General features: G+C 41.6%; 1 protein-coding gene across 2 annotated transcripts in view; it reads left to right on the plus strand.

Annotated features, from left to right (window-relative positions):
- The window catches only part of lhfpl4a (LHFPL tetraspan subfamily member 4a), a 41660-nt gene extending 35202 nt beyond the window's left edge, over positions 1-6458 (plus strand). Inside the window, exons 4-5 of one of the 2 annotated variants that reach the window (XM_084029383.1) lie at positions 3726-3758; positions 6148-6458. In XM_084029383.1, the coding sequence (XP_083885509.1) occupies positions 3726-3758; positions 6148-6201 (87 nt within the window). In that variant the 3' untranslated portion in view covers positions 6202-6458. The remainder of the gene's footprint in view (positions 1-3725; positions 3759-6147) is intronic. The other variant, XM_084029384.1, reaches the window with a different exon arrangement.
- The last annotated feature ends 11016 nt before the right edge of the window (positions 6459-17474 follow it).

The following is a 17474-nucleotide window of genomic DNA, read 5'->3' on the forward strand; positions in this document are numbered from 1 at the left end:
GTGAATCGATTCAGATTCGTCCACGTCTGCATCGCGATGCATCTAAGAATCGATTTTTTCCCCTCCCCTACTAACGAGCTAGCTGCAGGACTCGAGGCGATAGTGAGTCACTGTAACGTCCAGTCTGTCCTCGGTCCAACATGAGAGGACGAAGAAGCACGACAATCAATAGACTTTGTCTGGCTCTGTTCAAGCCGCCATCATGTGTGCATTCTAGAGTATGTTTATCTATTTAAGTCCCAGTCGGCAACATTCTTTTGATCACATTCACTGCAGCCGACACTATGCTCCGATAGAACAACATAAATCATCTGGTTTTAGAAAAGAAAAAAAAACGCCTATACGTGCATGTAGAGCCTGTTGTTTGTTTTGCAAAAATCGACAGAGCCCGGATCATCCTGTCCAATCAGCACGCAGGGCTGTGATCTGGATCTGGAGAGTTTGGTTCGTGGTTGCCATGAAGACACTGTTTCCTTTGTATGGACTTCTAAAGGAAGAGGCTTCTAAAGAACAGGAGGCTAAAATACATTTGTATCACTATTTCTAGCAGTACTACTCCTCTGGTTGTGGTAAGGGGTGGGACAATTCTGACAAACACTAAGCGGTTGACCAGTCAGTGGAGACAGGGCTTTTTGGGAGGGAGGGGCAGCAGCTCAAATGGAGTGTTCCAGAGAAAGGCTGAGAAGAGCTCCTGATGGTAAAATGATTTGAGCATTAAAGCATGTAAACGTGTGCTAACCTGAAATAAACCACCAGAAAAGGTGCGTAACACTTTAAAACATCACACATTCGCCTCAGGTGACACTACCTGGTGTCAGGTCAGATATCTCACACTTGTCCTCATGAGACAGATGATGTTTGGTCACATTAGAGACCATTAGAGGCTAAAGGGATTCATTCCAGCCGGGGAACGTGGGCTGGCTAACGAGCTCTGCTGAGGCATAGCGGCAGCAGGAATTAGTGGGAAAACAAAAAGGTGGTGGCGTGTTGTAGGGACCATCCTCGGGCACAATGCTCTCCTAAAGGAACGAGGCCTACTGCGAGGGGGAGGGGAGACGTCAAGTCTAGGAAAGCCTTTCACTGAGGAGTGTGTCTGCTGCGTAACACCAGGCCCTCCAGCTTCTCTGTGTGGACGTCAGCATCAAAGAGAGAGAGGACAGAGGAGAAAAAACGGCCTAATTACAAGCCAAGCTGATCTAGATAAAAAAAGAACCTGCAAACACAAATGTGACGTGAGCAGCTGGATGCATGAACAATAAATACTGAAAAGCACCAGCACAAAGAAAACCATCTCTTAGAGGAATATTGATATTTTCACACCTACCGCAGTGAATTTCGGATTGATTTCGACCAAAACTAAGATTATTCTCTAACAAAAGGTGGAACTAATGTTAGCGCCAAAGGTTTCTTTTTTTAGGCAAAAAATTTAACATTTTGGGAAAGTACTTCCCAACCTCTGCGGTTAACGAGTATGGCTATTCCACAACGTGTAATATGACATTTAAAAAGGATTTCCCAGCCCAACAACTATCCAGGGTCAATTAAAGGGCCGGTTTCGTCTGCATTCTTTTCTAGTTCTTTCTAGTGGAAGTACCCACTCAGCTGTTAGCACAAATCATTCACAAAAACAGTCATTTTACCTTGCAGAAGATGGGAGCTGCTGATCTACCACTGCACTGGTCCATTAGCTCGTTTGTGTGGGATCTGCACTATAACGCATCCACAGCAGTACAATTCAATTCAATTCAATTTTATTTATAGTGTCAAATCACAACAGAAGTCATCTCAGGACACGTAACACATTGAGCAGGACTAGAATACGCTCAAAATTTCCAGAGTCAACACAATTTCAAAGTCCCAACATCACCCAGGGGCAAGCGTTACAGCGACAGTGGCGACAATACGTTACTTAGCTTTCGTGCTGGTTTTCCTGTCTGCTTACTGAATGTAATACACTATACTTATGTAGCAGCACCACTGAGAAGCTACAGAATTACATAAAATCCTAGAAATAAATGAAAATAATGGACCTGCATACCCTAGCGTTTTAGTATTGTACTTGCAAAGTTGGGGATGGATTTAGAAAAATAATTGTCAAAATCAAAGCAGGCAGAGGCATCAAACACACAAACTACAAACACCGGATTCTACATTTCTGTAATGCAATGCAATTGTCTGAAAAATACTCTGCCCCTTTACTTAAAATCCCAGTCGGCAACATTTATTTGATCATATTCACCGAAGCCGACACTATGCTCCGATAGAACAACATAAATCATTCGGTTTTAGAAAAAAAAGCGCGCCTCTACGTGCACATAGAACCTGTTGTTTGTTTTGCAAAAAAACGACAGAGCCTGCATCATCCTGTCCAATCAGCACGCAGGGCTGTGTTCGTGCACACACAGGCCCTTTTCCACCGAGGCATTTTGAGGGAAAAGGGGTAACAGAGCCCCTCTTCCCTCGGGTCGTTCCACTATCACAGGGGGGAGGAGGAGGGAAGTAGCAACAAGCTTCCAATTCCTCGTAAAAACCGAAACTAGGAGGTCCAAAACAACCAAGGAAAATAAAACACAAAAGAAGGAAAAAAAGAAAGATTGCAACGGTGCCCGTGATAAAACCAGAGTCAACATCGGACCAACGTTTCAAAGGTGGCGTGATCTAAGGAATTTCAAAGGGCACGAAGTCGAGGGGAGGGAGCTCGGTGGTTGTGGGGGAGGAGCGTGAGAGTTGTAAACATTCAGAGTGCCCTCGATCCGCCGGACTTGCTGACTGGGACTTTAATTATTACAAAACAAATTGTTTGATAAGATATGTATCTAAATGTCAATAACACTCAATGGGTGTTTTTTTTTTTTTTGTCACAATTTGACCCATTTGGGCAAAAAGTCTCCAGAAGCTGTATCATTAAATCATCTGCGAGCCCTTCATGTGAGCAGGAAGTCAGCTGGCTTGGCCAGAGAGGGACTGTAATTCTCAAAAGTGTGGAAGACTGAACACTGTGTGTGTGTTCTCAGTAAGTAACTTTCACTGTGTGACTCTCGGAGCAGTTACATCCTCTCATTAGCAGCGTGTCCTGTGGGTTTTATGAACGCGGACCAGTCCACCTGCTAATCCACCCACAGATGAACGCAGTGTGGTGAGAATGTGATACACTAGTTACACAGTCAGTGACTACGTTTAAATGCACACTCATATTCCACTATTATTCTGAATAAGACAATAATCCAAATTCGATATGTGTCATATAAACATTCTGTTTGGATATTCCAAATGGAGCATTTTCAGATGAAGAGATGTGTCATACTTTGATATTATTCAGGTTTTCGCAGCATTCTTTACAACATGTATCCATCACATTCACTATATGAGTCCCAGTTCCTGCTTACGTCCAGCACGGACTTGGAAATCAACAGGTTTTTGTGATATGAGGAAATATCACCACGTCCTCTTCAAGAAGGAATGAAAGAGGGAAGTAAAAGGTAACAAGCAGCTCCTGCTGTTCCACCATGTATGACGTGATAAACGACACGTTAGGGCTTCGACCCGTCAAACACAGCTGATTCACCGAGCCGGTCCTCAAATGGACCAGATGAACACATGAACACATGAACATTCATGAACACATTTCATGAATAAGGGTGAAAAGTGTAATATTTGATACTTTCTGTAGAGGGACCAGAATTAAACCACAATAATCTTATTTGAAAATGTCTTCCTCCCTTTAGCTCCATCTTGGCTCCTCTCTACGAATGGATGGAGTAAGACCAATCAGCTTTTCCTATTAGTTTATAATGTTGATCCGTCCCCCTTGCATGCGCTTGGATCAGTTTTCTCTTTGTAAGACACGTTCCTCTGGCCTGTCTTGTAAAGAGCGATGCACAGTGAACCCTGTTCTACCTCTCCTCGTGTTGTCTTTGTGTTGAATTTGCTCCCTTGCAATAGAACAGTTACTTGTGTTTCATGTCACTTATGGTGCAGATGAAATATCGGTTAACAGTCCCTCTCTTAGAGCTTCTTTAGAAATACAACTGACAGCAAGTGGTATTTTCTTTGTACTAGAACACTGACCGTCCTTTCTACGCTTATTTTATTTTGATCGTTCGTTCATTCTAAAGAACAAAAGGCCTGAAGAGGGTACCATAAATGTTGCAACAGCATCCGTAATATCAGTTCATCCAAACCCTAAACCTTTCCTAACAGTTTCCAATGACGCTTTCTCAGATGGTTCTGCATCAGGCTAGGCGTCAAGGTCTTTACCGCACATTTGGCATCCATGCAGGGCTATGGATTGAGAGTGACAGGTCATCCTAAATAGATTAATGACACAATAATCCCGACCCCTACACCTCATCATCTCTACCTCCTCTCCCCATCCTCACCCATTTGCTTTTGGCAACCAAGGTTTCATTAAATTGGCTTGCATGGAGGATGAATCATCTGATCTGTGCTGCAGCTATTAATATTCTGCTCCACAGGACGCTGTCATCAACGCCATCCATCCACTCAGTCAAACAGGAAGTTCATCCTAACTGGGGTTATAATGGAGTCTAGAAGAGCAAATGAGATTGCTGCTTGCTTAATAGAGCTGAAGGTTGAGTTAAATGGTGCTCGTTACTGACAGGCCTGCAAGTAGTCCAATCCAGGCTGATAGGGACCACTTTTCATCTACAAAGAAGAAGTTTGAAAAAAGTCTAATTGTGTAGAAGTCTATGAGAAAATGACCCTACTTCTCACTTGATTTATAATCTCAGTAAACATTGTAAACATGAGTTTGTGGTCTTAATCTCTAGTTTCAAATCTTCTTCAATACAGCATGATGTCCATGTATTAAATTATGATACATTTATCTTTGTGAACGGCTCCACACCGATATCCAGATGGATCCAGATCCAGTCAGGTTGCTGTTCTGCTGCATGTGTTCATCAGATCCACCCGTCGCTCTTCCACAGTCCAAATATGGTCACTTCCTTCACTGGTTGCAACTTAGTCATCATGACTCAGTCCACTTCTATATAGAGTCTAAGGTCCCATCTACATCACAAGTGTTTATCAATTAGTGAGAAAGGCACGAATACACCTATTCATTTCATCACCTTTTCAGTTCTTAGTGGTTTCTTTATTTCACGTTAGAGAAAATCCACATTTTGAGGTGACAAATGTGAAACAAAAGCTTTCTAAACTGCGTCAAAAGAAGGAGTTGTTGAAAAGGGAGTCCAGAAAATGTGAGAGAAATGTATTTAAGGCGTGACCTTTCAAGCCCATGGCATTAGTATGTTTCTTTATGTTTGTTTTTCATCTCGCCGGCTCGCACTGACTCATATGTCAGAGCCCCTTCTGCCGCCTTCTGCTGCCTCTCTCACTTCCATCTGCAGCCAAATGGAGTAGAGCGCCAGACAGACATCGGGAAGAGATTAAGTGCAGAGGATACGATCCAAAATCAGGAAATACATGCTGCTGCTGATGAAGACAGTGTGATAACATGGCTGGTGCAAGTTAATCATCTTTTAGTAGTTCCAGAGCCAAACATTGGGATTCCATAGCTGAATCAATGAGGCTTGAATAAAAATGTAAAATGAAAATCGCCTGCCACATTATCGAGCACCGAGCAAGCAAAGGAACAAGATATTTTTTCTCATGAGTTGGTAGACCAAAACAGACTAAAAGGAGAGTGAATACTGGACATCACATGACTAGAAACATGAAAGTGGGCAAATAGTTGCCTCAACAACTGATGGTAACCAACTAAACACTATATACCATCATGCATTGCGCTTTTGGTCAGGATCAAGTCTGACACAGAAGCCTGTCTTATGTCCCCCTAAGGCTTTAAGTCCTGAACCCTCAGGGACTTGCCTGAGGTCACGGGTAAACAGTTGTGAGAGGCTGCAACACTAACAACCGTGTTGGTGACATACATTGAGATGTAGTTTCACACAAAAAGGTAAATCATGGTACAATTTAAACGGGATCTGAAAATTTGCCGTTGACTACCCTGCATATTTTCCCCCAAATAAGATCCCATGAGGAACACCGGAAGGGTCCTAGGCTTCACCTCCTTGATCCCCCACCCTGTCTCCTGATCAGGCACATTTTCTTTGATGTTGCAGCCGTCTGACGCTGACTCTCTTCTCTCTGTTCCTCCTCCAGATTGAAATCCGGGACACCAAAGATCCGAGATTTGGAGTCCAGCAGTTCCATTGAGAACCAAACTCCTCCTCCTCCTCCTCCTCCTCTCAGTTCCCTCCTTTCTTCTCCTGTTCCTCCTCTTCTCTCCGAAGCTCTTCAGTTTAAACCCTCGATCTGAGCTTGGAGGCCAAAAACTCCAGCAGTTTAAAAATCAAACAGAAGTTCAGTGTGTCGGAAAAGAAAAACATCCTGGGAAGAAGTTCAACGGTCAGCTTTTTCAAACTCTGGGATAAAATGGTTCATAACATGCAGCGTGTCTCTCTCATAATGTTGTTATAACAAAAGTTAGAAAGTTATTGATACTTTGTAGTATTCTATAAAAAAATATAAATATTTTTACTCAGTGGGGAAAGAAATCTTTTTCCAGCTTTAAAAGCAACATTATAAAGTGCATATGTAAAAGCACACAGGTGCTACTTCTGACAAAACAAAAATAGAAAAAAATGATTTTGTACAGCCAGAGTCATTTTGAAGTCTTTTTCAGGCCAATTTTCCACCTGCTCTTTGTATACGACAGTCTGATCCCAGAAAAATAAAACATGTATGGGAATGTGATGTTTTTATGGTAATAGGGTAAAAAAAGACACTTTGATGCAATTTCTTTTTTTTTTTGCCCCCATACATGAAACAACTTGGGATCCATGGAATAGTACAGCCTGTTTCATTGTCAAATTGTGAAAGAAAAATTAAGATGTCCACTTGTCTTGCCTGTAGCTTTGTCCAGCTGTTATCCTCATTTCTTTCTATTCTCTTTTTACTTGATTTATGAAGCTTGTTTCCTCCCCCACACTCACTGGATGATTTCACTTCTGCTTCAGTGAACGTCCGCAACATAGTCTCACTGCAGTTTGTGAAATAGTCACGAAATTGAAATCTACTGATTTGTGTACATAGACACAAATGTTCTATTTTTTTTCGTGAAGCTCAGCACGACATTCAAACTAATGTATTTCAATTGGAAGTATTGTTTGTACCACTGCACAAACGTTGGGACGAACGTTGCAGTTGGGACGAACGTTGCAGTTGGGACGACTCCACGCTACAACACGAAAGTAGATAGAAGCACTTTGTTAGGTTTAGGAAAACGCATCACTTCAGTCATCAGTCCTGTGCGACACGGAGTAATAATAATAAAAGATGTGTCCCTCTACATGAAACATTTATTTCGTGACCATTTCATGACCTATCGTGAGACTAGGTTGGCGGCCGCCACCAGGAAAGGCCCAGCGTGCAACATCTTTCTCAGGCCTGCAAACGGACAAAGCCTCCCCTCAACAACCGCGCTTAGTCCAACTGGCAGTCTGTGGCGGGATCCAGCTGAGGAGCGCCATGTTGCAAAAAAAAAGACGCAGCACACACTTCAATCAAGACAACAGACATGACGAGCTGTGTAGCTGTTCCCTCCTCCGAAAATACCTATCTGTCACGTTCGTTCTTAAATGGAAGGCACAACTGAATGCAAAGGCTGGAAAACACATTTTTTATGGAATTTTATCTTTAAAACTGCAGAAAAACAAACAAGGTCAATTTCAATCCAACAAAAGTGGGCTATTGTTTCATGCAGGTGGATACAAACACTCAAAGTTGGGTGAAAGACAAACTTTTGTTTTGCCTCCACAAAATGCTCATCAACACAAATTAAATATCTGCAGACACTCGTTTGTTTCTGTAGCGTCCCCACACTCCCATCCATCCATGAAGCCAGGCACATCATGAAATAACAGAAAGAAGTACTGGGCTCAAACATTCAGTACTTCCTTAATAGCAATGTGTCGGCTATAAATGGCAGAAACCTTTGTTTCCACAAATTACATATTGATATCTTGAGGTATATTTACAAATTGGTAATTTATCTTAGGATGACAAACAATTAGGATGGTTCGCTATCTAAGTCTTGAGCGGGATTCCACATGGTTCAGTATCCGGACCCTTCAAAATCTATATGACAAGTTTTCTATTTTGCAGAAACATCTGTACAAAGTGGATGACCAATAGTTTCTCAGGACTAAAGTTTCCAACACAGATGTCTCTCCACTGACTGATCTGGTCTCATGGCATTTTGTCAAATGAGCACAAACTTTTAAAGATATACTGAGTGATTTTGAGCACGATGGCCAAACCTACAGTGCCTGACACACTGATAGAGTTGTGGCTGATGTGTGAGCTCCTTGCACAAGCAGCACATAACATCTCATTGGAGTCCATTTTTTTGGTTTGAGAACATAGTTGGCTTATGTAGTCAGAACCTTGGATAACAACACACACAGAGGGAAAGTGACTTCTCTGCTCAGGTAGACACTCCACTATGTCTTTACATAGCTAATACCTGTTTGCTGGTATATTATTGCTCTGAATGTCATATATAGTAGAAATCTAAAAACATATAGTATATTTGACAAAGTGCGATGGAGACAGACCCAAATAAATCACAACAACGTACAATGCAGCAGCCTTTAACTTTCCTCTAATGAACAGTAACACTATACATTAGCATTAGCATACACACCAGACAGGGCTTTTTACTGGAGATATTGTCAACCTTTAAATCACATAATGTTTGAGACACATCTTTGAAGCGGTTATCTGAGATCCTAATGTGAAGGATACAATCCATTGTTCTGTGATAGCACCCAATTAACAATAACAAACCATCAGAAATGATCATATACCATATCACACAATGATATCTAAGGTCAAGCTTCCAACCACATACCATGGGCCTCTTCCCAAAGATCCAGAATGATGTTTCCAATTTGCACTACTGTAAAACCAGAATCTACAATCCATCGTTCTGCTCATTTCACAAAGTAATGTGAGACCATTAGAGTCACAATTAGAATTATTATTGTTGTTGTTATTAATAATACTAATACAATAAGGATTTATTTCTGCTTTCACACCAGTTCTCCTGTTGTAATATCTGCACAGTGCAGAAGAAGATATGAAATTAGGTATGAGTTTTTCTTCTTCAAAGATCTGTGGCTTTCTTCACACCAAACCAGACAATGCTGCGATAAGCCACAGGCTTCATCTTGTAGCACAAGTAGACTTTATATTTCAAAACTACTGTTCTTGGTAAGAGCAATTTTATGATCTTGAAATCTCTAACCACACATGAAGGCAGCGTCGTTCATTTCACAGCAGCTACATGAGAAAAGGTGGAGGGGCTGTGCCTTGTTTGCGGAAACCACGCTACCAATTGGCCACTGCAGCGCGACATCAGGCAGTGTTTCCCCAAAAGTTGAGTTGGTTGCAACTTTATTGCCACAGGTCGCCTTTTTTTCTTCTGCAGCCCAAATGCACTCAGATGAATATGTGAACTGTCGTTTTCACCATGCCAACTCATCTGGTATGAATGCAGCCGCACACGTTGTAGTCGTTGGTTGCTGCTGAGATCATAAGAGCGGCAGTGTGTAAGATTTAGTGGCATCTAGTGGTGAGGTTGCAGACTGCACCCAACTGAATACCGCCCCTCTCAGAGTCGGTGTCTAGTTTGTCTGTTCTGGGCTACTGTAGAAACATGGAGATGCAACATGGCCAACTCATTCTATTCTATTTAGGTTCTTTTCTTTCTTTCATACCTGGTTTTATTTTAATTTCTGTGCTGTTGTAATGTTATTTTCTATGGTTATGGATGCTGTGATGTTTCTCTTATTAACAAAAGAAACTTGTCTGTGAAGCGTTGCTTCAGGAGGGTTCAGCATGGCAGCCAATGTCATAAACAACTTTATCACCATTGGTGTTGTTTTTAAAAGAAAATTAATAAATGGATTGGCTATTATCATTATTGTTCTACGTTCTACGTTCTACAATTTTGTCAACATAGATACCGGTATGCATTATTACACAAAGTTTCCCAGCCTGTTCAGAGCAAATGTGTTGCGTGTTTTCTTGTTTTCGAGTTCGTCTGCAGGTCATTTGTGTTTATTTGCATTACACGTACCAGAAAGGAGGCGGAGCTTACCTCCATGTAGACGATGTTTCACCCATCATGGTGGAATTCACCACTATTGCTGCATTGTGCATGTTGTGAAGTCCGAATGACAGCAACCTTGTTGTTTGGACCACAGACAGTCTCTGGTTTCTCCACATAGTCTGGTCTGGTCTCTGGACTCATGTGAGTCTACTATCTAGACCTCTGGGGGACCACAGACACAGGAGACAACATTTGTTTCCTCCATTTCTGATTCAGCGATGTCTCAATCTCAACGCTCATTGGCTTTTGCAAAACAGCGTCACACAAAATATTTCAACCTGTACAAAAATCTGAACGTTGCATATTCACCTCAGTTGTGTTGCATCATCTGCATTGGCTTTGTATGCAAGCGTAGGGCCACCTGAAAAGTTTGCTTTCGTTTCGGTGTGACCACATTGTAACTCCAAAATCTTTCTAAAAAAGATTTATCCGTTAGAGGCGAGTCAGTGGCACCTTCGCTCCTCGTGCTCGGACCACACCCATCTTCAAACTCAACCTTCATCTTCATCTAGCTGGCTGATAGGGAGAAAATCACATTTGTATAATACCTCAATATCGTTACTGTGAAAATATGATGGGATGCCTATTAGTGCTTTTACATACAGTATTTACACAATGATGAAAAATAATCATGAGTAATGTTGTTTAATGAGGTGGGTTTATGCAAATAATACAATTAAAAAATCTAGTCTCTTATCCTGATAGATAAAATATTGATATATTGCGCAGCACTAACTACCACAGGTAAGGTTTCATGCACGGATGTGACAATATCGCATTGAAAAATCTGTCCAAAGAAAGATTTCCATCTGGCTCATTTACTCCTCATTTACCCCTCACGCTCTATGTAGAGGACTTTCTACATAGCTATGTAGGGCACTATATACAGGACTCTGTATATAGAAGACCATTCAGAGGACTATATACAGGACTCTGTATATAGAAGACCATTCAGAGGACTATATACAGGACTCTGTATATAGAAGACCATTCAGAGGACTATATACAGGACTATGTATATAGAAGACCATTCAGAGGACTATATACAGGACTATGTATATAGAAGACCATTCAGAGGACTATATACAGGACTATGTATATAGAAGACCATTCAGAGGACTATATACAGGACTATGTATATAGAAGACCATTCAGAGGACTATATACAGGACTCTGTATATAGAAGACCATTCAGAGGACTAGACTATGTAGAGGACTATATAGAGGACCATGTAGAGGACCATGTAGAGGACTATGTAGAGGAGTATATACAGGACTATGTGGAGTACTATATACAGGACTATGTAGAGGACTATATAGAGGACCGTGTAGAGGACCATGTAGAGCACTATGTAGAGGAGTATATACAGGACTATGTAGAGGACTATGTGGAGTACTATATACAGGACTATGTAGAGGACTCTATAGAGGACCGTGTAGAGAATAGCTAACAGAACCATCAGTACACACTGTTGTAGCGGCTCACTTCTATTGTATAATTCAGCGGACTGATCCTTTGGAGGCTGCGTTTGAAGACCAAATGCGTTGCAGCAGCTGAAACAAGGCTGTCCCATTTCAAAGACCTTCAAATGCAGCCTTCTTTTCCCGATCAGAAGCTCCAACTGATGGATCTGATCTGGCTCATCCATCCATCCATCCATCGTCTACAGCTTATCCTGTATTCAGGGTCACGGGGGGCTGGAGCCGATCCCAGCTGTCATTGGGCGAAGGCGGGGTTCACCCTGGACAGGACGCCGGTCTATCACAGGGAGACATGTAGAGACAAACAACCATTCACGCTAACATTCACACCTACGGGCAATTTAGAGTCATCAATCAACCTATCCCCATCCTGCATGTCTTTGGACTGTGGGAGGAAGCCGGAGAACCCGGAGAGAACCCACGCTTACACGGGGAGAACATGCAAACTCCACACAGAAGGAACCTGGGCCGATCCAGGAATCGAACCCAGGACCCTCTTGCTGTGAGGCGAGAGTGCTACCCACTACACCACCGTGCAGCCCCTCAACCTATCCCAAGTTTCATAATGGCCGGTAATGATTGGACTTTAATCAACATGCCGTCTACAAGCGGATCAGCAGCGGGATGCAGCAAAATACCGTCCCGTGTGACTGTCATGCACTGATGGCGGTGAAACATATCCTCCATCATAATACAAAATTAAAAGACTAATATATGAACTCTGGCTCCATTTAATCATATAATGTTTGTGACCTCATCTATGCTCTTTCTTGTCAACTGAAGCTGGTTGCTAGGCGACGGGAGGAGCAAAGGTGATGCAAACAGGATATAAACCAGTCTCATTTGGGAGAAAACAGATTTATGTCATTCCACTTCTAAGTGTTGACAGTAGCATGTGTGCAGGTACATACAAACACAACTAAACAAGCGACTGTGATCTGCCTCGTTCTGTACAGACCACAGCTGTCACACTTATGAACAGAATCCAATCATCAACCTTCATCCATCAGTGGCTGCAGCACGGAGCAAACAGCATGTTACTGTAACATGTAACCCAAACCTCATGGAAACGTCTCACCAAACCCCTTTGACTTAGCCCACGCTAGCCACTGCTATTTATAGCCATGGCAGAGCGGCTAGAGGAAGGCCGGGGGCGGCGGGTCGCATGGTACGTCAGAAGAGATCGGCGCTCTCTTTGTTGTGGAGCAGCGTGTCCAGACTGCCGGCTGCTGGATCATAACGGAGAGTGAAATGCCTTACAGTCCCCTCTGCCTTCTTCTCTCTGTCTGCTTGTCTTCACAAGACGGGCCCTTGTGACCTCACAGAGCTCCTTCAGGTGAGCATCCAGGGGGTCAAAGGTCAACGTAAGAAAATAACAACACTGTCCAGTGACAGGTTTTATATTTATAGTCATTTAGGTATTTTTTCCTTAAGATCTATATGTGTTCCCTTTCGACATGGACTTTAGGCTTTAAAACTGGAGACCTTTTACATTCACCAACAACTATAAACACACTGAAGCAAAGCATTCTGGGTCCTCATAGTCATGACTATGGGAGGCATTCAGGCCTGAAACTTAATATATATACACAAATATTACATGTTTGACCCTTGTCATTTTTGTTTTTACGATCATTTGGGCTGTGTTACTGCATATGGCATACATTTCTTCCAAAGGGTGTATTTTTGGGGGAAATGTTATACTTGGTCTATAATACACTGTGTACACACTGTTGTTACAGTGTGACCCTTAAAATGTCCTCATTGAAACTTATTATTATTATTATTTTTGACCCCAGGGCCATTGCAGCATATTTAATTATTTGTAGTTTTTAATATTTTCTAGCAGATAAAGCCATTTTTCTATTTTGGGAACACAGATGAAATTCCTTCTTTTCCCAAAGATGCCAGTGGAGTACATGTATGGAACAAAAATGATGTGGGTGTGTAGATATGGATGTAAGAGAATGGCGTATATGAGTATTTAGAGAAATCTGTGGGGAATTTGTATTTTTAATGCAGTTTTAGATTTGTAAACACATATCTGACTCAGCAATTTAGGAGAACAATATCTCACTGAAACCAGGAAAAACTACAATGTTTGATCCCACTGCCATTACAGCATACAATCATTCAATCACTCTTTTTAGGTTTATATATATATATATATATATATATATATATATATATATATATATATATATATATATATATATATATATATATGGCTGTACCCAGAATGCCGTTCGGTGCGGTGACAGTTAGTATTGTAAAACTTTTTTCAGGATTTTGACCTTAAATTGTAGGATTTCTGTACATATTGTGGAATAAGGTCCTGTGTTCAAGTAAAATGAAACCTAATGAATGTTGGTCGAGGGGAAAATGAGCAACGGTCTAACAGGGTTTGACTCAGGGATGTCAGTATTATCAAGTTGCTCTACTCTACTACAGAGGAGCTGGACAGTAAACAACACAATGATGAATAATCAGGCATCTGTCTTCACTCCCGTCATGCTGAGATGCATCACATCAGTCTGATCAGCTGCAGCGTCCAATCAATAACTGATATCCAATGAAATATCAAATAAGAGACTTGGGATGCAGCCAAGTGGGGTGTGCTTCCTGTCCTACTAAACCGTGTGGAGGAGAGACTCACCTTGGACCATGTGACCTGCACAGCTGTTTGTGTGTCTGTAGGTCTGAGACGTGAAACCCTTTTGACGAGCAGACTGAGTGTGTTTGTGGGTGGCTGGACGCCGTGTAACGGCCATCTGGAGCTCTGAGAGAGAAGACTTCCACATGCTGACAGGCCTCAGACCAGCCATCTGCTCTCCAGACAGACAACCCCCCCCCAAACATACCTGTTCCTCACTCAATTAGACTAAGACTGGAAATGTGTTTCCAAATGCTTTCTGGAGCTCATTCAGGTCCATTAGACGCTCAGAGACGGTCAGCACTGGTGCTTCATCCTGCTCTAGTGGGCAACAGAGTCCTCATGGGGCAAATATCAGTATTATATTCATATCGTGAAGAGACATCGTGTTAGTTTTTATATCTTAATATGGTGGTTTAGTGTTATTACAGTACAATGATTTTACAGATACAATTACAGTAATGACTTCACCAGATCGCTCTATTATTTGCCTTTTATAATTAGTCATCATATCAACATTACTGATGATTACATTTACATTTACATTTAGGTCATTTAGCAGACGCCTTTGTCCAAAGCGACTTACAATAAGTACATTTGTCAAAAGAAGGAAACAAAGAAACCACAACGTATCATTGCCGATAAAGTAAGAGCTAAAAGTAGAACAAGTGTTAGATCCTCATCTGAGTAAAGTAGTACCTTAAGAGCAACAGTGCTACGATCAGAGTGCTATAGGTAAGGTTTTTTTTTTGTTTTGATTATTAATCAAAACCTTTATTATCATTTATTCCTTGCTTGAATATTTTGGATAGTGAACCGACAATATATTATAATAATAATATATTATATAATAATATAATTATATATATAATAATGTAATGCTAATATAACCATAATAATAATCCTCACAGGGTTCCGGGTTAAAATCGGGTTCAAGTGAGCTGTGTGGCGTTAGCCTGCGATGGTATGGATGGATAATAACAATGATTATTTTTATTATTGGTATGATTATGATATGAGTTATTTGGACAATAATATTGTAATGTTTGATATTTTCCTCATCGTCCCGCTCTATTTGGCCGTGAAACAAAGGGAAGGTAAAAGGTGACACCTAGTGGCGGTTATGAGGATGGATCCCAGTTCCAGTCTCTCTCTTGGAGGTGGAGCCGTGTGTTGTGGTGAACAAAGCCTTCTCCACGGCTGCTGTCCTGCTCAGGCTTTAACAGTGGAAGCAGAAACACCGTCTCCATTCAGAGCTCTTTTTTCTCTTTGCTTATACGTTCATGCTTCTGTTGGGATCAAATTATTCCACTCATCTTACAATGACTGTTCACCAATAAAGTCCATTCATTCAATGCGAATCACAGCTGGCGGAGTGGAAGTTTGGCTGACGGCGCGCAGTGCGTACACGTCACCGAGACCTCACAGGCAGGTTTCCACAGTTCCAGACACATTTAAATGCAATAAATAATCACAACAAACACTATTTAATGCAACTAATTGACTCAACACGTGAATTTATATCTATATAGATTGTCCCGTCACATCTGACGTCAGATCAAAGGCGGATGGCACGCGTAACGGAAACTCAGCCTCTCGGACCAAAACATCTCCCTCTCTCTCTCCTGTTTTTTATAATATCGGCATTGTTATTATTATGATACGCGCGCACAGCGCGTGATGCGCGTGGTGGGAGCGGCGGCGCTGCTTCTGTCATCGGGTTGTCAAATGACGGATCTTACACTGAACCTCCCCTAACGCATTAAAGGAGAGGAGAGGAGCTCATTTGATTGGTGAAGATCTGAATCGGCTGTGTTACCGTTTTCCTCCATTGGTTTGGCTCTTTTCTTGAAACAGAAATTACATTCTCAAAACAACATGGACAAATCTCCAAACCACTTGGCAATTGTCCACAACAGAATTGCATTTCTCATTCATTAATCAAATTGCAATTGTCTTAGTACATGTCTCAATATCTCATTACATCTTGCAAATGATTAAGTACAGGTAGCCTACATTTAGCACAATTTCCAAGTGAATAGATCTTGTTGATCTAAACTGATTGTCGATTCTCAGTCTAATGGTTGTTCTCTTCAAAACATGTCAGCATCATTTCATTGTGTAAGTCATCACTTGCACAATAGTCTGATCAATTGTCAAAATTAGTCAAGAACATAATACCATGAATACCATATATGAATCTCTTGGAACATTTGATAAATTGAGTACAGTCATTGACAGTCAGGTGAAACTAGAACTTGACTAATAAAGGAGGAGTTTCACTCATCTCAGATGATCAATCAAACCGTATGTTTAGTTACCTGACAGGTGCTGTCTATGATTGTGAATGCTGCCAAACATATACAGTATATATATAAAGGTTGACCAGGACCAGTACCATTTCTGAACATGGAGGCACCTGGCCAAGCAAATGAACAAGGGCAACTGCCTGCTCCATGAAGAAGAAGAGGAAGAGGAGTAAGGGTGCATGGTGGTGGAATAGGGGGAAGAGGCCGAGGAGCACGAAGACACCATGTTGTCCCGGATGAATTTCGGGCCACAATTATAGACCATGTTGTCAACCACCGCCTCACAATGGTGGAGGCAGGTCGCAGAGTGCAGCCTAATGTGCCTCGCTCTACAGTCTCCTCCATCATCCAAACCTTTCGCAGGGAAAACAGGTATGTACTTATATCAGTCTATAATTGAACTATATGTTGTATACTGTAGGACTGGACACTGTGCATAAAGCAAGAAATGTGCATTTACCTATTCATTTAGTGTGTGTGTGTGTGTGTGTGTGTGTGTGTGTGTGTGTGTGTTAGCCCTGCAGTAATGTACCTCAATGGGATACAGTAGTATTCCAGTCACTGTTCAGTGCTGCATTAGAATAGTGGTAAAAAGTAAAGCAACAATACAATTTCATTGGTAACTCATTCTGTAAGAAATACATAAGACATACATTACGAATGGAGTGTTGTCCTTTGAATTCTATGTTGAACGACAACCTGGCACGGGCGGCTACAAAAAAAGGAGTACAGTAACCATTGTCAATGAAGGACTGGGCTAAGACTTAGTGGTGGACATGAGGGATATTTCAATTGTCCTCTGCCATAGTGACAAAACATCTAAACATTTTGACTTGCAGTGCTTACACAATGCCAAAGGGATGATGCA

Source organism: Eutrigla gurnardus, assembly GCF_963514095.1.
Source record: "Eutrigla gurnardus genome assembly, chromosome: 2".
Lineage (NCBI taxonomy): Eukaryota > Metazoa > Chordata > Actinopteri > Perciformes > Triglidae > Eutrigla > Eutrigla gurnardus.